At 45.0% G+C, this 21,005-nt stretch overlaps 3 protein-coding genes across 7 annotated transcripts in view; 2 read left to right on the top strand and 1 right to left on the bottom strand.

Moving 5' to 3' along the window:
- SMARCD2 (SWI/SNF related BAF chromatin remodeling complex subunit D2) overlaps positions 1 to 10,309 on the top strand; it is a gene marked incomplete at its 5' end in the record, with an annotated part of 29,063 nt that extends 18,754 nt beyond the window's left edge. For 2 of the 3 annotated variants that reach the window (XM_083408673.1, XM_083408675.1), the window contains 11 exons: positions 1,010 to 1,052; positions 1,635 to 1,757; positions 1,992 to 2,111; positions 3,139 to 3,234; positions 4,207 to 4,308; positions 4,968 to 5,129; positions 5,234 to 5,331; positions 6,266 to 6,470; positions 7,782 to 7,904; positions 8,859 to 8,960; positions 9,351 to 10,309. In XM_083408673.1, the coding sequence (XP_083264799.1) occupies positions 1,010 to 1,052; positions 1,635 to 1,757; positions 1,992 to 2,111; positions 3,139 to 3,234; positions 4,207 to 4,308; positions 4,968 to 5,129; positions 5,234 to 5,331; positions 6,266 to 6,470; positions 7,782 to 7,904; positions 8,859 to 8,960; positions 9,351 to 9,404 (1,228 nt within the window). In that variant the 3' untranslated portion in view covers positions 9,405 to 10,309. The remainder of the gene's footprint in view (positions 1 to 1,009; positions 1,053 to 1,634; positions 1,758 to 1,991; positions 2,112 to 3,138; positions 3,235 to 4,206; positions 4,309 to 4,967; positions 5,130 to 5,233; positions 5,332 to 6,265; positions 6,471 to 7,781; positions 7,905 to 8,858; positions 8,961 to 9,350) is intronic. The other variant, XM_083408674.1, reaches the window with a different exon arrangement.
- A 1,349-nt stretch (positions 10,310 to 11,658) lies between these two features.
- PSMC5 (proteasome 26S subunit, ATPase 5) lies at positions 11,659 to 19,722 on the bottom strand. Of its 2 annotated transcripts, none has more exons than XM_083408731.1 (12): positions 19,575 to 19,722; positions 18,308 to 18,379; positions 17,353 to 17,422; positions 16,684 to 16,781; positions 15,892 to 15,948; positions 15,466 to 15,696; positions 14,746 to 14,872; positions 13,586 to 13,776; positions 13,112 to 13,210; positions 12,847 to 12,957; positions 12,317 to 12,403; positions 11,659 to 11,814 (listed from the first exon to the last, which is right to left on the bottom strand). In XM_083408731.1, the coding sequence occupies exons 1-12, from the start codon at positions 19,620 to 19,622 to the stop codon at positions 11,761 to 11,763; spliced, it is 1,245 nt and encodes a 414-aa protein (XP_083264857.1). In that variant the 5' UTR covers positions 19,623 to 19,722; the 3' UTR covers positions 11,659 to 11,760. The 2 variants fall into 2 exon arrangements, with proteins under 2 accessions (XP_083264857.1, XP_083264858.1); XM_083408732.1 differs by lacking the exon at positions 19,575 to 19,722 and adding an exon at positions 19,242 to 19,462.
- A 57-nt stretch (positions 19,723 to 19,779) lies between these two features.
- Positions 19,780 to 21,005, top strand: part of FTSJ3 (FtsJ RNA 2'-O-methyltransferase 3) — a 37,904-nt gene continuing 36,678 nt past the window's right edge. Inside the window, exon 1 of one of the 2 annotated variants that reach the window (XM_083408578.1) lies at positions 19,780 to 20,429. In XM_083408578.1, coding sequence (XP_083264704.1) covers positions 20,363 to 20,429 — 67 coding nt within the window. In that variant the 5' untranslated portion in view covers positions 19,780 to 20,362. The remainder of the gene's footprint in view (positions 20,430 to 21,005) is intronic. The other variant, XM_083408579.1, reaches the window with a different exon arrangement.

The following is a 21,005-nucleotide window of genomic DNA, read 5'->3' as shown; positions in this document are numbered from 1 at the left end:
CCATAATGTTCCCAAAGTTCTAAGTTAGCTGGTTCATAATATGAATTTGAACATCTCAAAATGCTCAGATATATTATGACTCAAACATTTTTTCTGACATTCCACTCCATCAAGGAATGTACAATGAGATTCTGCACATGTGCAAAAAGTATGTGTAATGAAATCGAACATTTCACTGAACATCCAAGCAAATCGCACAACCATTGATGGTGGTTTCTGTTCCTTCCATTCTTTGACACTAATATTAGCTCAGACAGAAGACATGCCCCCCCCCCCAATTTTTTTAAAAAAGGCAAAGCTGTGGGGAATGGTGTATTACAGGTCCACAAAACACAATGCAGGGAGATTGCCAAGTGATGAGAATAGCGAAGCTATACAGTCCCTAGGTTTATCTGACTAGGCAACAGGAAACGCCTCAAATCTGACTGACCTGCTGCATAAGCAAAGGACCTTTCTTGGCTTGCTAAATCATCCTTCCTGCCTCTGTTTTCCTGATTTTCCCCCTTATTGGGAAGTAAAAAACTATCACCGTTGATGATATAGCTACACATTCTCCTGGAGACAAGCACAGAGATTGGTATCAAGTGTATTCTGATCCCCACTCCCTGCACAAATGCTCATCATCTGAGTTTCAGGGTTAAATTCAAATCAGATGCTTTTGCTACTAGAGCTACATATTTTTATTTTTACTATTAGAGCTGGTACTGGAGCTAGGAAAGAAGATGCATTGAAAATAATTTCCTTTTATGCCAGTTGTTTTCCTTCCTTTGCAAGCCAACTCTGAATCAAGCTACATGGAGTTTGTTTATCACTATTTTTAAAGCAGGGAAGATGTTTTAGCTGATACAGGTGGAGCTATATTATAGAGTTCCCTGGGACACACATGTAAAATGTTTGAAATTCACTCCAGTTGCGTAATTTGGGCTTTCCATACATGTGGATATTAGGTACCAGATTCTAGACTGTTTTTGGCCTCTTAACAGCTTGCTTTTTTGCACAATTCTTGCAGGCTCAAAAGGAGGAAGATGGCAGACAAGGTCCTGCCACAGAGGGTAAGTGCTCCTTGTCTGAGAGAGCTCTTGGCCTCAATGAAGGATGCAGGCAGTAGGCACATGTGGTGGAAATGGGTAGAAATGGATTGCAGGGCTCAAGGCCATGCCAGCTCTTTCTTGAAAAATTATTCAGGTGTGCAGTTTTTTTGAGTGAGCTGTTCCTATGTAGTTGTGGAATGGGAGGATAATAAACCCAGTATTTTAGAGGGTGTTGGAAGATTTTGCTGCATATGTCACAGCTGTTCCCACTGGGAATTCCAGTCCATTATTACAGTTGTTAATCAACTTTAATTTGCAAAGTAATTCACTGATTATCCTCAAAACAATCATAGAAAGGGCAATAGTGATTGTGAGATGGAAGGATATCGACCCTTTGCTAAAGGGGCATAAAGCTTTATTGTCCCCTTTTCCCAATGATATGCAGAGCAGGGATAGGTCAGCCTTCGTGCTGGGAATGATGGGGAACATGATACAAATCTTGGATAATTTTACACATTGAAATTCCCCTTCTGTGTAATTACTCAGAGGCAAAGGATGCTTGTCTTGATAGAGATGGCATTCTGATAGGCTCTGTCTTCACAGATTCGTGAACTAGTCCCAGAGTCTCAGGCCTACATGGATTTGCTGGCCTTTGAGCGCAAGCTGGACCAGACAATTGCCCGCAAGAGGATGGAAATCCAGGAGGCAATCAAGAAACCTTTGACGGTGAGGAGGGATGGAAGGAGACTGAGTTAGTCAAGTCCTTCAGGGATGGAGAAAGCGAAAGGATCAGTTCCTTTGGGGTGTTCCTTGGCAGTCTGAGGCTTCAGTTATAGAAGCAACTTACACGGCCAGCTCAGATTGCCTTGGGAAGAAGGACCAGACCTGTGGAAAGGAATTGGTGTGTGGTTGAATTGATCCTATTGCTGTCCTTAGTGAATGTTTCTCTCCAAACTTCAGCAAAAGCGGAAGCTTCGCATTTACATCTCCAATACCTTTACGCCTGGCAAGGAAGACTCTGAAGGCAGTGAACGCATAGCTTCATGGGAACTTCGTGTGGAAGGCAAACTCTTAGACGATGTAAGGCTGAAACATCCCTGCTGATAGGTAGCTTTGTGGAAAGTGGCTGATGTAGGCTTCCCTGGAGATTGGTTCAGGGTAAACCCCCTATATCACTCATACATGCACACATGGGCGCACCCAATTATCTCAGCTAGCCAGCTCCATACAGGAGTCGTCTTGTGTGTCTTCCCTTCACCTTGTCCTGCTTGTGCAAACCAAAACCTATCTAGTTCAACATCCTGTTTCCCACTGTAGCCAACCAGATGCCTATAGAAAGCGAACAAGCGGACATGAGGGCAATAGAGCTCTCCTGCTGTTGTTTCTCAGCAGGAGTTTCCTGGAACCTGCCCCCTGCCCATTCATTTTTTAAAAATTACGTCTTTTGTTGACTGCAGTAGCTGATTCCAGGGGCAAGTTACGTATTTTTGTTTGGTCATATTTGAGTTCCTTAAGAATTCTTGGGTATATACTATATGGACATGATAATTTGCTAATTTTTAATTGTCATTAAGACCTGGAACTTCATCTCTTGATACAGTTATTTGTTTTAGCTCTTCCGACTCCCTTCTGGAAAAAGACAGTTTGATGTTTCCCTTTCAACTTGGCCGCATGTTAGCACCATAAATCCCCACCTCCCAGAGTTTGGATTGACAAATCTAATTGAAAGGATCCAAATGATCTCATTGCTGAAGAACATAGCAGAAGTCCGTTATTTCAGACTCCACAACACTAAGGACCGTTCCTCATTTAACTGGCAACCTTCATGGAATGTAGACTTTATAAAATTCCCAGTTCTTCCAGAGCTTCTTTCTCCCCAGTCTCATAGAAGGGCCCTCATTTTATTCAGAAAAGCACAATAACAGTGATGATGTCAGTAGTGGCTGTATTGCTCCCAACATTGCGCAAGCTAAATGAAGTCCCTCATTGGCAGAGTTGGCCCCGCTTGTTTGTCCTTCACTTTTAGAGATGTGTTTTTGGCAGCGGTGCTGTCTGTGTGCTTCTGGGAAAGGCGGGACTCAGTTTCTCCTGTGTCTTTCTATCTCAGCCAAGTAAACAGAAGAGGAAGTTCTCATCCTTTTTCAAGAGCTTGGTCATTGAGCTGGACAAAGAGCTGTATGGCCCAGACAACCACCTGGTGGAGGTAGGTGACTTGGTGCATGTTGCATGCTGGGAAATGGGAGGCAGCTCAGAGGAGCAGAAATACACAACTGGGGCTGAGAACAGCGCTGTGGTCCGAGAGGGATGATAGGCCTCATTTGCAGATGATTGATCAGGTCCGGGAATCATAATTGCTGGAGAGAACAGTTTCCAAGGAGGGGTCAGATGGTGTTCCTGGATTTGGTTTAAGATGAGCTATGTACTGGCATCATGGGGTTTTATCCAGCTAAGTTCTGTTCCCTCCACCAATAACCAGTGTTCATTTCTGTAGAACTTCCCATTGCATACAGAATGCTTCCAGTACTGTCTCGGTTATCTTCACCGCAAACCTGTTTGGTAAACTAGGTTCTGTGCTACCATGGGAGCTTAATGACTGCATCTCCCATGTCCAAACCAACAGTTTACTCACTGTCTGTGTGGAGCCCTGTGCTAGTATTCCTAGAGAAGCCTTTGTATATGGTGATCTCCACCACTTCACACAACATAGACACATAACGGCACACTTACTGTAGTTAAAGGTTCCCGAGTGTGTGTGTCCATAAGATTGACATCATGTATACAAATAAAAAAAGAACTTTCCTTTAGCACAGGTGCTATTGAAGTGTCTTCAGTGCCTTTTTACAGCATTGTTAGAACTGCGATATTTGGCAGTCTCAGTGACTTCATTTAAAGTGCTTTTGGATTAATTGAACAGCATTGGAGAGGCTTGCATAGTTCCTTCAGCTACCGGGGATGGAGTAAGGGCAGTGGATAAGGCTGGGCTGTTTCCCATCTGTGTTCTGTTGATATTTGAGATGATAATAGTATAAAAACTTCTGTAACCCCACCTGATTAGAAGAGCAAGGGTAAAACATGAAAACCAACCATTAAAATATCAGCTACTGTGTGGTAAAATGAACCAGTTTGTTCCCCATGTTTGTCTTGCACTATCTCAATATGGCTTTCCCCCTCTCAGTGGCACCGGATGGCCACAACCCAAGAGACAGATGGCTTCCAAGTCAAGCGCCCGGGCGATGTCAATGTGAAATGCACCCTTCTGCTCATGCTGGATCATCAGGTAACAGGGAACAAGCGCCAGTAGGTGGTGAGAGCAGGCGAGTTGTAGTGCCCTGAAATTATCAGGTTCCCAACCACATTACTTTCATGGCACAATCCAGCTTTGAGATGGGAAGAGATACAGCAGTACTAGATCAGAAGCTTCTTTCTCCATATTTTATTATCACAAATCGTGTGGCTTTACTTCCTCCAGCTATATGTACAGCTGTTCTCCTTCTTGAGGATACCATAGTATTGTGCTGAGTTTGGATTCCTATTAATCTCAGTGCTTGTGATTTAAAAAGTAAGTTTCCAGCCCAAGTAGGACTATGAAGATAGAACTGAGAATTAGAAGGCACTGGGTTCAGAGGCTGGTGCTCTTGCAGACTTTCTGTTGACTGTAATTCATTTGCAGTATGAAAACAGACTTCCTTTTCATGAATGTTTCTGCTTATGGATTAGAACTGGTGGGTGGGGTGGGTGGTTCGGAGGCCTGGCCAGAGTCCGCCTGGGATAACCACATGGCTACAGATCGTCTCTCTCTCTTGACGGTTATTCAGATGGGTTCCATTAATCATTCCTGATTTGGAGATGCAAGCAGGTTGCAACACTCAGATTGGTCTGAGGTTACAGAGGACCCTACTTCAAGTGCATATTAACCAGGCAATATTACCCTTGCAGCCTCCCCAGTACAAGCTGGATCCCCGTTTGGCTCGCCTTCTGGGTGTTCACACCCAGACTCGGGCCAGCATCATGCAGGCCCTGTGGCTCTACATCAAGCACAACAAGCTCCAGGACAGTCATGAGCGAGAGTACATCAACTGCAACCGATACTTTCGCCAGGTCAGGAAATACACGGCTTGCCTCCCTGCCCCATCTCTTCTTACTTCCCACCCCACCCTTTGCCTCAGGGCTTATTCATGGCATGCTCTCTTTATCCATTCTAGATCTTTGGCTGCATCCGCATGCGATTCTCTGAGATCCCCATGAAGCTGGCGGGGCTCCTGCAACATCCAGATCCCATTGTTATCAACCATGTGATCAGGTAGGACTGGCATGGCAGGAGCTGAACCTGAGCAAGCTCTTAATTCAGGGGTGGGAACCTGGGGCTACCGATGTTGGTGGCCTGTAACTCCCATCATTCCTGATCGGTGGCCTTGGTGGCTGGCGACAATGGGAGATGGAGTCCTGCAACACCTGGAGGGTTTCAGATCTGAAGATCTGTGCTCCGATTGGTTGTTATCTCTCTCTGGAATGCAGCTTCCATCAGAGAGAGAAAGGGGAGATAGTATAATCTCAATCATGGTAATATGTGGGGGGACCCCACCTCTTCCATGGACAATCATATTTGGCCTTGGGACAAGCCATGTGCTTCTTGAGTTCCCATCTGTGAAATGGGAATAATGTTGGCTTGCTTCATAGAACTGTTTGAGAAGATAAACAATAAATATTTATAAAAATTAGTATCAGGGTAGGGTGGAGTACTTCTCCAGGGCATCTGAAGGAGATGCTGTTGATGTATCTAGGAAGTGATGGGAGATTTCTGCCACTGGAGCAGCATATATAAATGTGGTTTTTGTGTGTGCGTGTGTGTCAGAACTAGTTTCAAGCCTAAAAAATATTAGTTTTTCTGTAGTATCCTTTTGAAAAGACTGTGAGGTCCATTTATTTTACTTTCTGAGGTTGATGTGTTTTCCTGCTATCATTGCTATGATGTGGTTTCATTGTCTGCTTTAATTTCTATATTATAATTCTTCCTTGAGTCCAGGAAAGGCAGCATATGCATACTGCAAATAAATAAAAATATTTTTGGAACATGCTGTATTAGTTTCCTTGGATTCATATGTATTTGTGCATCCTAATTTGGGTGTTCCCCTGCCATTCAGATTACTCTGTTTCTCCTCTGTTGAAGCCCTCAGGGGCAGTTGGGTATGAGAGAGTCAATTCCTAACCCTAATGTTTGTGGGGTGCTGGTGAAGGAACAGCTCTTGGGGAGATGTAGATTCTCAGCCTTCATCCCAGCCTCCTGTCCCTACCCACCCCTCCAGTGTGGACCCTAATGACCAGAAGAAGACTGCCTGTTACGACATTGATGTGGAAGTGGATGACCCCTTGAAGGCCCAAATGAGCAACTTCTTGGCCTCCACTACCAACCAGCAGGAAATTGCCTCCCTGGATGTCAAGGTAGGTCCCTGGTGACCATTGGGGCAGGAAGCAGAATCAAGCAAACCACCTCACAAACTTTGGGGGTGCTGTAATGCTCGCCTTGCCCTGCAGGGGCACTCAGCCTATCCCCAAAATATAAGCAGGGGATGCCTCTACCTGTTTTCAAGATTGTGCGACATTTACCCATCCAACCTGGCTTTGGCAATCTAATATTTTGTATTAATTTCAAATTCTGTACTTGCAATAAACAGTGCAAGTAAAGCAAGGTTGTGCAAGTTGTCCCATTTTTGTTGAGTAGGCTGCACGTCTTGTTTTCCTACATATTGAAGTAGTTTTGTATAATCTGAAATTCTGAATTCTTTTTTGGGAGGTATTAGAAAAGCATTGACTCTGTTACACAGCAAGTAGGTAGGATTTGGTCTCTTAGGAGCAGGGGGAATGGGGAGGAGCCAGTTGGCAAGCTGTGAAAAGACTGGCATCTGGAGAGTTGGAAGTCTAGGCAGATGGCTGGCTCTCTTCTTGCTGTTTGTAAACAGGTGGGCTAGGAATCTGCATGGCAACCAACAGAACCCATGACAGATTGGATTCAGAGTGTTCAGAACATGGAGTTGATTTTGGGAGTGGGATTTAAACAAGGTTTCTAGCTCTGACAGAGACCAGTGATGGCAGCAGAACATCTCACCTCCAAAACCATCCAGTCCTTACTCTATACATTTTTTCCTTATCTTGCTCTCTTCCTCCCACCTTTTTTCTACTTTCTCCCATCTGCAAAATTATGCAAACCCATTGCATAATCATTGCTGACTAAGCATGCTAACCTAATTTGCAAAAGTATTGTACTGCAAAAAAAAAATAGCGGGGATCCTCATTCTAGAACTCTGGTTATATAGCTTGCTCTAGCCTAAGGGGTTAGTAAAAATTACAGTGAATGCACATAGACCTGGGGGTGGGGAGAGACTGTGCCTGAAGGGCTGGCGATTATGGCGGAACAAAGAAAGGAGGGCAGGCTTGAGAGGAAGTTAAACGATATAGAAAACTAGGCACTTAATCTTTCCAATACTTTGTGTCTATATCTGATACTCCTTTCTCTTTAGGTCTTCCTTCCCTACCCCAAATTGTCAGGCAACATGAAGCCATTGCTTTATGGTGGAAAGTGCTTCCATTACTCTTACCTCCAAATGTCATACTTCTGTCTCTACTGCTTTCTTCCCTGTCGCCCTGTGCTGGCCCAAACCTGCAGGCTCCTGAATCAGTAGTCAGGACTTACTCAGTTTGAGGAGCACTTCTTTTCCTTCATCAGAACCCCCTATATCTTTTATTCACATTTAGATCCATGAAACCATTGAGTCGATCAACCAGCTGAAGACACAGCGAGATTTTATGCTGAGTTTCAGCAACAATCCCCAGGACTTCATCCAGGAGTGGATCAGATCTCAGCAGAGGGACTTGAAGGTAAATTTAGGGGCTGGGCTCTGAAGAAACCAGGTAGGGGTGTGCAAAAGGACTATCCGCACAATTCTATGAATGTCTGCCCAGAAGGAAATCCCAGTGAGTTCAATGGAGCTTACCCCCAGGGATGTGTGTGTATAGGATTGTAGCATAAGGGTATGCATGGTAGTGCTGGGGCTCCTCTTGCATGACGCAGCTTCGGTGCTACAGCTTCTACAGCTTCACATGCTCCCAGACCACTCGCTGCACCCGAAGTCATTCATTTATTTGCATCTTGCTTTTCCACAAGATTGTTCCCAAGGCATCTCATGACATAACAAATGAAGAGCAATAAATATAATTCAGATATGAACACTTGGAAATAATCAGTATTAATATGCAAGCACACTAATCCATGGAACAGGGGGAAAATGGCCAAATGCAACAGCAAAAGTAAACACAAGAGCAAATAAAAGCTTGGCACAGAAATAAAAATAGCACAAATGCAAGGCCAAAGATCTCTGTGTTCCACAAAAGCAACACTGGGTTCCCATTAAGTTATATTCCCGCTTGTGACCCTTGTAGGACAAGACAGTGGGAATGCCCAGGCCTTTGATGTTAGTCTCTCTCCGTGCTCAGCCCAATTCCCTATATGTAAGCCATGTCTAACATGTTCCCTGTCATTTGTCCACCTGGTCTATCCCTTCCCCCTTTGCCAGTTAAAAGAATTCAGGAACGTTTTGATTCTGGCAGAAATGTGCAAAGTAAATCATTGATGTATTCCAGCTGGAAATTTTGAAACTAAGAGATACCAATGCCATGTTTGTGAGCATCTCATTGGCCTGTTGCGCACATTGCTGGGTTATAGTGACACTGAACAAGGCAGTTTTAGTAATCTTGCTGTGGTCTCCGTTTTGAAACTCTCTGAACATTGGCAGCACAGGAAATAGCTTTCCCTTTCCCCCCATTTTGCTCTAGATCATCACCGATGTGGTTGGGAACCCTGAAGAGGAGAGGCGGGCGGAGTTCTACCAACAACCGTGGATGCAGGAGGCTGTTGGGAGACACATCTTTGCCAAGGTTTGAAGAGGCTATTATATGGCATTCCCTATTATTTAAAGTCACGCGGCATCTTCCCAACCTGGACTTGGCCATGGAGGGAGGATGTTATTTTCAGTTCCAGCACATCCCCACACCCCAATAATCGCCTTTCTGGCTTTCTTTTTGCCCCTTCCCTGGATTCCTTTTGTACTGCTGCTTAACAGCTGATCCCAGCAAGTGATCTACAGCCTCCACTTGCTCCGTTCTTCTCCCATTTACTTTCCTCAGTGATTGTACACCTGAGAATCAGACTCTTGCCCTTGGAAAGCAAGAAAGGCCTCACTGTGCTTCTGCCATGGGAGGCAAAACGTATGCCTGGCTGTGCTTATTTGCTCCTGCTCATCACTGTGACCGTCTTGTATCTTCCAGGTTCAGCAGCGCAGACAAGAACTGGAACAAGTGCTTGGCGTTCGCCTTACCTAGCGCTGCCACCTTCAGCACCCCTTCTACACCTTGTGGTACTTTGGAATGGACCAGCAGCCAGGCAATGCTTGTCCAAAATCCTCTGCCTCTATCGGGGCCGGGGGAGTTCTGCCCCACTGTCTCATTTGGGGATAGGGGGGAAGCTTATTCAGTATCCACCTGGGGATTAAACAAGGCTTAAAACCTCCTTTAGAGAGAAAAGTGAGCTCCTCTCCTTCCTCAGACCCCCCACCCTTTACCCTTCCTATGCGCTTTGCCTCTGGGACACTGGGAATTTTTGAGTTGCCTTCTACCTCTTAGCTGAGTCTCGGCAGCCTCCCTTGCAATGTTGGGTGGCTGCTACTGCTGCTCAATTTTTAACCAAAGCTTCATCCATTCCAAACTGTCAGCCTTGCTTGCTGGCATTTAGTCTTTGCACTATCTCTTTTTTTGGGAGCAGGTTTGGTTTTTTTTGCAACGGGAAGTTTGTTGTTACTATGTATTGGTGCCCTTCCTCCCTCTGAAACAGCATGGTTCTGAAGAGGGGTTTGTTTGTTTTGCTGTTCTGTTAATGACAATCAGTTGATATTTCTTCCATGGTTCTCCAGCACGAAGTTTAAAAAGTGAATAGTGGAGACCTGTTCCTCTTCGGTCAAGGCCACATGTACTGCAGGAAACATTTGAGGCCACCAGCCAAGGGGAGATTTGCTTGAGCCTTCTTGCCACCCCCCACCCCAAGTGCCTTCAGTCCCCAAGCTCCTGGCCCCTCGGCACTTAAATCTAGAATATATCCTCCTTGCTTTATGGTCCTCCTCTCGAGATGTAGTTGGCCAAGTAGGAGCTGATGGGATGTTCACTCACTATGAACAAGAATGTTACCAGTTTCTATGTTGAATGTTTTCTAATAAAAGTACTCTTAAGCAGCAGCTTGAATTAAGCTTGCCTGATTTCTCTTCTGCCCTACAACGGAGGCTGCTCTCGAGGAGCAGATGTACCTTTCAGCTCTAGCAGGATGAGGGAACTGTGGTTCACCAGGCGTTGTTGAGCTGCAGCGCCCATCATCTTTGGCCCTGATGGTTAGGGCTGATGCGAATTAGGGTGCCAGTGATATCCAATGGACCACAGCTGCCACATCCTTGCTCTGCTTATGCAAGGTTCACTGCCATGCTGTAAGTGAGACACAAGTAACTTATAAGCTCTTACACTCAAGGTCCAGTTGAACAAGTATCACATGGAATACCAAATTCATTGCGAGAATCTCTACAAAGCAGACAAGTTCTGGCTACCACAGTGTGACAATTTTTTCTGTAATGTGAAAATTTCAGACAACTAGTTCTTTGGAGTAGGTCTCCAGCTAATTGCTGCACCCTTGCCACCTTTCTGCGCTCTGGCTTTTGGAGGTGGAAGAATGGAGAGAAGTAGGCCTGCTGTCTCACAACAAGCTACTTCTTTAAATTTGCCCACTTTGAAGCACTTGGGAACCTAGTATACATTATTTTTTTCCAAGATTTATTTTACGCAGCTTCATTTTAGCACTCAAAAATTATATGTAACAAAATCTAGCTACTGAATGCCATTTCTTTTTAGCTGTATAGCAGCCTTGTAGTGGTAGCCTGTGGTGCTCCAGATGTTGGACTCCTCCTTTTGAGGCATGCTGGCTGGAGCCAATGAGAACTGCCACTCAACATCTGGAAGGGCACAGGTTCCTCACCCTTGCACATATTTGTCTAAAATGACACCGAATTATAGAAATGTGTGATCTGAGTAACAGTCCGAGGCCAGCAAATTTAATCAGTTCACTTTAAAATTTCTCTTGATCGCAATTTCTAGTTGAGTGCTCCAAAGACAGGCTTCCTTGAACAATAACACTGTTTCATACAGATCATGATAAATCATAATCTCTCAGTGGTTCTCTTTTCATACCAACCCTATAAGGGTTCTAGGACAGAGAATTGATATTTGATGGGTCGAAAGACTCACAAGCCCACTCATCATGATTTGGGGAAAAGATACACTGGGAAATACCAACACTTAAGGTGTTTAACATAGCATTCAATTAAGAATGGCATTAAAGAGGCTTTTCAAATAAAGCTATTTGACCTTGGGCCTTAACAGTGCTTCAAAATGTTACCTTCCCACAGTCAGTGGAGTGATATCTATTGTACCAAAAGACTCTGCTTCTGGGAGCTAATTTTCTGTAGAACTGGAGGAACAGATAAGTCTTTAAGCACAAATTTCTGTGCTTGCTTCTCCTTCCTCTATTTACAAGCACAACTGTTAATATTAAGTTTTATTAAGAGGGGGGAAGGACATTGGGGTGTAAAGATTACAGTGGAGAATGAGGTCGGAATTCACTTGCTTGGGTAGGGGCAGCAACTTATTTCCACAGCTTCTTGATAGACATATTCTTCTCACTGTCTTTTTGCATAACCTGCCAAAGAGAAAGAACATTAGAAATCAAGTCAGAAAGGCAAAAAGGTCAGTAGAAGAGATAAAACTTCCAAGCAGTTAAATGGCTACCCAAATTCTACACAATTTAGTAACCTTTTTGTATACTACCTGTTGGACAAGATGAAGTCTCAGCTCCAATCCCACCCTGAATACATGCATTAAACTCTCACTATTCCTTCCATATCCCTCCCACAACAAAAATGGATGTGGGCTTTTTTTTTCTTTTTGTAATGTCTACCCTGCCCTGGAACAAACCACATAGGCTTTCTCTGTAAAAGTACAGCCTTAATGTAACAAGTGACTACACTATAAGGTCCCCACTATTACCCACTCCTTCATTTAATCTCTGCAGCACCTTAGGAGAAAGGCAAGTTCTGACACAAACACTGATGACAAGAGCAACAAAATGCAAATCCCCTATATCTTGGGCTCTTTCCACCCCGAAAGAATAGCCCTTCCCTCATACCCACAACCCACAATACCTTTGCTACAGCCATCTCGAAGTCTTCTTGAGTTACATGTACCCGCCTCTCCCTCAACGCGTACATTCCAGCTTCTGTGCACACGCCCTGCAAAAGAGATATGTAAGGGACCCACCTGAGCTGCCTCACACAAATGCCAAGAGAATATACAGCCCAGATAGGCTTGCTTCTGCCGCACCCAAGGATAACAAAATGATAGCCGTCAAAGTGGATGTGTGTGAGATTAATACATATGACTAGGTACTGAACCTCTCCACTGATGGGAAATGGTTGGTCAGGACAACCCAATAGTATCAAAATAGTTTGAATGTGTGGGTGCACACACCACCACAAGAGATTCCAAAATCCTTGATTTTTAAAATCTTTGTCTGAAGTCCCTTCCGCTCACTGATGCAAACATACAAACCTCAAAAAGTGTTATCTCTAGCAAGCCTTGATAATCAAATGATCCTTAATGCTGCATGTGGTAGTTAGAGAAGGGGTGCCAAACTTGGGGAGCAGAATTCTCAGACGCAAGCTTGCTACTTTACCTTGACCTCAGCCCCTGAAGCCCCTGGCATCAGCTCCGCAATTTTCCGCAAATTAATTCCCCGTGTCAGGTTCATCTTGCGAGAGTGGATCTTCAAGATGTCAAGTCGAGCCTGTGGAGTGACAGGAAGGAGAGAGGAAGCGGCAGTTAAACGACAATGCAGTTTTGCAAACAGGGACACTGGCTGCCAGGGTAAGAAAAGCTATTGAGGGAAAGCCTACTACAGGGAGAAATACAATGGCTGTCTCCCACAAAGTCTCCATTACCTCTTCATTTGGTGGAGGGAATTCAATTTTTCTGTCGATACGCCCAGGACGAAGCAGGGCTGAATCCAAGATGTCTATGCGGTTGGTCGCCATGATGACCTAAACAGGACAAAAAGAGCATTTCACTAGAATCCTATATGCAGTGTTTTGGCTAATAAATACCAGCAGATGCTACATCTATCCCCGCTACCCTTCAACAGACCACAGTAAACGTTCTTCCCCAAGCCACCTATTACTTCTCTTCTCCTGCAGCCAGATTCCTCTGCCTCCTCCTCCACTTCTGTCTCTCTATAGTTTGGTAGCAAGGTTTCATAGCCTTAAGTGCAATCTAGGTTCAAATTATGTATTTCTTTAAAAACATATATGCCAAGAAGAGCAACATTCTTCAAACTTCATCAATTATATGAACTACGTTCCTGTGCATAATCCACAGAATGATGGGAAAGTGTGGATTCTGTCCCTTTCACAACATACCTTGATATTCTTGGTGGCCTCAAAACCATCAAGCTGGTTGAGCAGTTCTAACATGGTGCGCTGAACCTCGCTGTCCCCACCAGAGCCACCCTCCAGACGGGAGGAGCCAATGGAATCAATCTCATCCATGAAGATAATGGAGGGAGCGTGCTCCCGGGCCATGACAAAGAGCTCACGCACCATCCGTGCACCTGCCACCAAGAAACAAGCCAAGATCCTTTAGCAATTACTGCAGTGCCCCCCAAGACCTAGATGAGCTTGTCCCCCAAACATACAGCCCTATCTAAAAATGTTCCCTTACCCCTCTATCAAACACAAACCATCCCACCAGCCCCATCTCAGAGAGCCTAGTTGCATTTTTAAGAGATGGGTAGAATAGTGCTCAATCAACAGGCATACCCTGGAAAAATTATGGCAAAGAGGCAACTTGATCACAGAACTGGAATCTTGTGACCAATTCTGTGCTTGGAGGACTGTAGAACTCCCGTTTTTAGGCTCTGCAAAATTGTAAACGGTCTTTTTCAAGTCATTCGCCAAACTGTACAGGCAGCTGCCTTTTTCTAGTGGGAAAAAGAATACATGGCAGCTCCCCAGGTATGGTCTAATATACATGAGCTGCCACCTTACTGAAGTTAAGGAGGGCTGGGTCTCCTCAGTGCCTGGATGGTTGGGTCTCCTGAGAATAACATGTACACTGCCTAATAAAGTTTGAATGGAATGCCATGGAGAGATGGACTGGGAAGTCCTAAGAGAACTGACTTGTAATGGTTAATGTACTTGTAATGTATATATGTACAATGGAACCTCAGTTTTTGAAATGTAATCCATTCTAGAAGACTGTTTGACTTCCAAAACGTTTAAAACCTGAAAGTTGAAGCCTCAATACAGTAGGGAAACTCAAAACAGAAGCCGTGTGGCACATTCACCTTCCGGAAATTGTTTGGAAACTGTAACAGTTACTTCCGGGTTTTCGGCATTTGAAAGCCAAAACATTCAACTTCTGAGACACTCAAAAACAGAAGTTCCACTCTATAAAAAACTTGTGGGGTATGTGTGTGTGTAAAGCACGCTGCCTTAAATTCCAGGCTAGAATAAGGGAAGGATAAAAATGTGATAAACAATAAAAACTTCCTCTCTCCCATCCACCCTGCCTCACTCACCTTCCCCAATGAACTTCTGCACAAGCTCAGAGCCAGAGACACGGATGAACGTGCAATCAGTGTGATGAGCCACTGCTCGGGCCAGCAAAGTTTTCCCAGTCCCAGGAGGTCCATACAGCAGCACACCCTGCAATAAGTGTAACATGAGATTAGTATGGAGAGGGAACTAAAGCCATTTAGTGGAGAGGAAGAGAAAGGAACTCATGGTGGCACAGCACGTCCGACAACCTCTCTTGCAGACTATCTAGTACCTTGATGGTGTCAGTTGGAGCGATGAAACAAAAGGTGTAGAAAATTTGCATCCTTTTGCAGGCTTTTAATACAGAGACCTGCTTTCTACCCACCCTCCATTTGTCGCGGGCATGGAGTCCCAGAAATCTGCCTTATACCAAGACAGACCCTTGGTCTGCCTAGCCCTGAACAGTAGTTGTTTTCCATTCTGAGAAAGGCTATTTCCCTTGAACTGGAGATGTCAGGGGCTGAACCTTGGCCTTCTGAATCAAGGCATGTGCTATAGCCTATGCACCCCTCCCTAAGGAAGGCACAGGAAACGGGGGCGACGGCAAACCGGACTACTTCTCTTCATGTGGGATGAGTATTTCAATACTTATTTGTAGTTAATGTCAGGTGTGAGTAATCATCTATCCATTTATCTAAAGTCTGGTCTAGTGAGAAAGCGAGGCATGATATGGTGGGGACACCACATCTCTCTTCACTTGCCTTGGGTTGAGCAATGCCCAAAGCTTCAAAAAGCTCTGGATGCTTGACGGGCAGCTCAATCACTTCCTTGATCTCTTTGATCTGCTTGTCAAGGCCGCCAATCATCTCATAAGTGGAGTCTGGCACTTTCTCCACCATCATCAATGAGACCAGGGGGTCCACCTTGTTTGGCAAGATCTTGTGGAGTGTGTAGCTGTCATTCCGTAAGGCAACACGGCAGTTCGGGGTTACCTGTGTGGTATAGAGAGTACATGAGATGCATGTTCCACCCTGGGTTTCCCCAGGGGCATTTAAAAGATAGAGCAAACCCAGATGCAGGAAAGAAAACAGCACACATGCAAATCCAACAGAGACATAAACACCACTACTCCCATTCTGGTATTCCCATGTCTGTGGAATACCAGACATGGCCCAGCAAATACTCACATCGTTGATGTCTATGTTTTTATCCACATCAACAACAAACTTGCCTTCAGGATGAACCTGGAACAGAGGGCCAGTTATTACCGTAAGAATCAAACACTTGCAGCATCAATGGCAAAACAAGTCAAGCCAAAGAAATCAACAGTCAACATGGCTCGTAGGAAAAATATACCCACTTCCACCCGTATGGCAAAGCACTTCTAGCTTACAGTGCAAAACAACTTGAAGATATTATTGAGGAATATTACTATTGTAAAAACAGATAAAAAAGAGTTTTGGAAGACACACAGGATTCATTAAGCACCTAGATATCCAATCATTTTTGCTACTTCTGTCCAGAAACAGCAAAGTAACAGGAGAATTGAGTTGTGAACCCAGGTTAAAATTCTCACCTCTACCATGAAGTAATTGGGGGCCTCAGACATGCCACTGCCTTCCAATTTCAACCTTACAGAGCTGTCCTTTTTATGCTGCTCTTCCTCCAAGGAGCTCAGAGCAGCATACCTGCATCTCTTCTCAACCCCCATTTTCTGCTCACAAATTTGTGGGGTGGAGGCTCAGGTGAGAGATGGCAACTAGCCCAAGATCACCCAATGAACTTCCCAGCCAGGTTGGTATTTGAACCCATGTTCTTCCCAGTCCAAGTTTTAACACTGTGCTTTCAATATTGAAAGTGCTGTTTAAATGCCAGCAGTTATTATTCCCAACTCACAATCATAGCCTGTTTGAAGGACAACGCTTTTCTAAACACAGAGATGTATATATCTGATACACACATGCAGGGGGTGACCATACCTTGACAAGCACTTTCTTTTTGTCCATAGCCCTCACCACTTCACCCACGTAGGAACCTTGTTCCTGCAGAAGTTGCAACTCCTCGCGAAGCAGGCGCACTAGGGTGGTCAGAGAAAACAAAACAGCATTAGCACCAGTGGAGAGGAAGTCGCCCAATTCAGCATCATCTTGGACAACTCAGGGACTGCCCCTCCCTAGAGAGACAACATTTCCAGAAGCAAGGGAGGAAACATTTCTCGGGGGGGGGGGGCCATGAAATAAGAAAATAAGTAGCATATCTATTTCAGAACAGTTCAAAAGCTTAATTTACCATCTTAAGGAAACAAAATGCTTTATGTACAACTTAGGACTAAAAACTCTGCTGCTTTCTATTTTGATTACATTTAAAAGTATTTACATCTCAAGTTATAAATACACCCAGTGTCTGATATTTTACTTATGAGATTACATAAAGTGACCACAGATTCTTAACATAAAAGCATTACACTTTATAAAAATATAATCAATCAAGCAAAGTTGCTTCAAATTAAGGTAGCAAACATATACTGGTTTTTGCCAGTGGGGAAAATGTGGGTGCAGGGTAGAAACAGAATTTAAAAACAAAAGCCATCAAACCTCTCCCAAAACACAAAAGCAACACTGCAGAGAGCTGAACAATCCCCAGCTTACCCTTGGCATTGAGTTCATTCCGCTGTGCCTGCAGCCGTCTGAGATTCTGGCTCTTATCGTTGACTATCAACTTGAAGAAGAAATGGAGAAAGATGACACTTTACGCCAAAATAGCATAGTACCCCATCAACTAAGGGTGTTTGCTCCCCCTCCGCCAGCCACCAGATAATTATTCTCACCAAGATACGAGTTGGGGCACTCCGGCTACTAGCTGGCAAACAAGGGATAATTGCATTATCTTTTCCTAAGGAGTGGAAAAGCAGCTAGCTCCAAACAGGATGTAAACACCAGGCGCATGTGGTGGTTAGAGTGTTGGATTAACGTCAAGGAGACTCATTCAACCCCTCACTTTGCTGTGTAGCTCTCCAAGTAAGCTTTGGTCAGTTACTGTCTCAGCCCGCCTATCTCACAGGGTAGGATTGGGGGACGGGGAGAAGAACCACCATGTAAACTGCCTTAAGCTCACTGGAGGAAAGGTGTGAGAAAAAGGTAAGAAATACACAACTCTCCCCCCACCCACAGTACTGTCGAAGAGATCTCTTTTCCTTCCAAACACCTTCCTTTATGTGTCATGTCTTGTCTTTTACAGTGAAGAAACAGAGATACTCTGTGTGTTGAAACGTATTTGAACACACACACACACACACACACACACACACCATAGCCCGGCACACTTTTTGTCAAAACCACATTATAGAATGCATGCCTATCTTCATCCATTAATTATAAACCTGAGAAGGGGGCCTATATCTTGCCCTTAACATAGGCACTATAGAAATAAAAAAGTGAGCCAATAAAGAGACAGGAGATCATCTAAAGATCCACTAGCCATAGTATGCCCCACATGTTAAAACAACTTGTGTGTATGAAAGTTGTGTTATCTGCGTTTGAGAAAGGATTTAGAAAGTGAGAACTTATATTGATCCTCCCACTCCAGGAAACAAGAATATCTCACCTGTAGCTCTTCAATCTTGGAGAGGTAATACTGGCGCAGCCCAGTCCCACCTTTGCCTTCATCCAACTCCATCTGCCCGAAAGATTTGGGACAGTAAATAGAAGACAAACAGATAAGCTCAAGGACAAGAGGCACAGCTCACCACCCGCCCCCCAAGTTAAATTACAGCCCACTACCCAAACCATGAATTGTCACCCCTACCTTACAATTTGCTGTTTCACTGCTCTCCCCAGCCCATAAGCTAGCACACCTACTATTTAGAAACAGGCACCCTTTAACTGTTTAAATTAGGCGGTAACACCCTCTCCAACACCTAGAAGTGACAGCAAGAGAGAACGGGCCTTTTCTGCGATGGCTCCCCATTTGTGGAATGCCCACCCAGACAGTCTTGCCTGGTGCCATTGTTACATATCTTTAGGTGTCAGGCAAAAAAACATCCTTCTAGTCTACACCAAAGGCCTTTAGGGCTGGTTGAACACTCTATGGCCTTTAAAAAATGTGTTTGTGGGAGGGGGAGCTATGGGCTGCAGTCCTTTTGATGTTTTATTGTGCTATACATTTTGTGTCTTCATCTTGCATGAAACCACCCTGTGATCATCACGAAAAGAGGGTGGTGGTTGTTGTTTAGTTGTGTCCGAAACTTCATGATGCCATGGACCAGAGCATGCCAGGCACTCCTGTCTTCCACTGCCTCCCGCAGTTTGTACGTTTAATAAATATCACAATCACTACTAGTACCGGTAACCTTTCACATGACATTACAAACCACCTCTGCACATTACGTGGACCCTCCCATATTATCATTTTAAGGCAGGCAAAGGAGGACACACCTTCCCCGCTTTCTAACTGTGAACCGCCCTGAGACCCCCGGGTATAGGGCGGTATATAAATTCAATTAATAATAATAACGCAGCTGAGTAGCAACTACACCCACCCAGATTGCCTTCATACCACCAAGCGCCTCTGTCGGATCAGGGGCCCTTTAACGTCAGGCCACCTCCTTCCCCTGTTGCCCCGCCAACATCTCCGTCACTTTCGCACTTAATCTGCATCCACACACAAACGAACTTCCTTCTCATTCCCCGTTTATACCCCCCCCCACCATTTTTAACGAAAGCCTCTCCGCCATCCCTTCCCCCTTTGTCCAGGCAAGTGGCAAACGGACCTCTCTTATCTCTCTCCCACTTTTACAAACAAGACACCCCCGTGAGAACAGTGAGAGAGAGCGGAGGCCGGAGTGACTCAGCACTCGCGGGAACCCGCTTACCTGCTCCGGCCCTTCAACCGCCATTTTCCCCCTCGCCGGTATCCACATTCACTAAAAGGCGCATGCGCTCACTCAACGGCGGAAGCTGCGGGAAGGGAAGGCCTCCTTCCTCCTTCCGGTTGCTTGCCCTCAATCAACATGGCCGACGCTCGCGCGCCCTTCTTGGGAAAAGGAAGCCGTTTCCTTCCCCCCTCCCTTTCCGCTCCAAAGAGATCCGGTCCACAGTAGGTTTAATTGGTTTACTTCCGGTTCTAGATTGCCGGGTTCTATATGTGGCGGAGCAAGAATTGCCCCCCCCTCCTTATGACGAGTTCTACGAATTTACGATCGAGAACCGGAAGCGACGTTTGTTGATACTTCTTGTATTCATATCTCTTAGTTTTCTTGTGGCGTTTAGGCGCTGCACATGCGTACGTACCCCCTTCCGCCTCAAGTCATTTTTGACATACTTTTGCTGCCATGTTGGTAGGGTCCTTAGTACCTTAGATGGGGAAAAAATGGAAACCGAATGACAATTTGACATACAGTAGTTGTCTTTCGGATTCCCTATGGTCCCCTAGGAGGTAAAACGGGAGCTTGTCAGTTTGCATTTGGCAGGCGAGCGGGGGTGGGGGGCCGAGGGGCTCTGCCACACTCAAGATGGCTGTGATGATGCCGGCGAACGTAATACTACAAACCGGAAGAGGAAGTGCTACGGGATACAGGAAGGATCAGATCAAGTTCCGAGCGCATGTGCGTGTAGTGGCTGCTTCTCTGCGTCGGAGGGACCCCCAGCTGCTGATTTCAAGATGGGCAAGAAGCCCAAAGTAGGGAAGACCCGAAGGGACAAGTTCTATCACTTGGCCAAGGAGACTGGTGAGAAAATTGGGGTGTAGTTCTGATTTATTTATTTATTTATTCCCTTAATAAACGACCCCAGTGTATGACTTGCCCTCATTCCCAGATACGCGGGGATAGTTGCTCGACAGAGAGGAAAAGTCACTCTGTGTGGGTTCAGAGACACGCTTTCCCCGCTCTTTGCCCTGTGAGGTAGTTACTATGGCTTAAGTCTTGGGTTGGGATTGATTTGTGGATTAACGGGGGCCCCGGAGGGGTGGTTGAAGTTGAAACTGTTCCACTCGGGGATAGCTGAGTCGATAGAACATGAGACTAATAATAATAATAATAAATAAATAAATAAATCTCAGGGTCGTGGGTTCAAGCCCCACGTTAGGTGAAAGATTCTCGCATTGCAGGGTGTTGGACTAGATGACCCTCTTGGTCCCTTCCAACTCTGCAGTTCTATGATTCCCTGAGGAGGCGGGGAGACCTAGCTGTAAGTTTCTGCTGAGGATTGGGTAAACAATAACCGACTTAAACTTGTGGGATGTAGAATTAGGTTAAAGTTTGATATTGAGCATCATCAACCTTTCCAAACCCAGGTTCCACTTT

The sequence above is a fragment of the Podarcis tiliguerta genome (assembly GCF_965153285.1).
Source record: "Podarcis tiliguerta genome assembly, chromosome: 13".
Taxonomy (NCBI): domain Eukaryota; kingdom Metazoa; phylum Chordata; class Lepidosauria; order Squamata; family Lacertidae; genus Podarcis; species Podarcis tiliguerta.
This window is presented reverse-complemented; position numbering and strand designations above follow the sequence as displayed.

What these genes read in the sequence shown, in the direction of transcription:
- PSMC5 (XM_083408731.1), bottom strand. Translation starts at nt 19,622, where the DNA reads ATGTGGATACCGGCGAGGGGGAAAATGGCGGTTGAAGGGCCGGAGCAG. An exon ending in AAAAGAAAGTGCTTGTCAAG is followed by an intron (nt 15,949 to 16,683) that starts GTATGGTCACCC and finishes CCTCTGTTCCAG; the next exon opens with GTTCATCCTGAAGGCAAGTT. An exon ending in TGGGCATTGCTCAACCCAAG is followed by an intron (nt 14,873 to 15,465) that starts GCAAGTGAAGAG and finishes CACTTATTGCAG; the next exon opens with GGTGTGCTGCTGTATGGACC.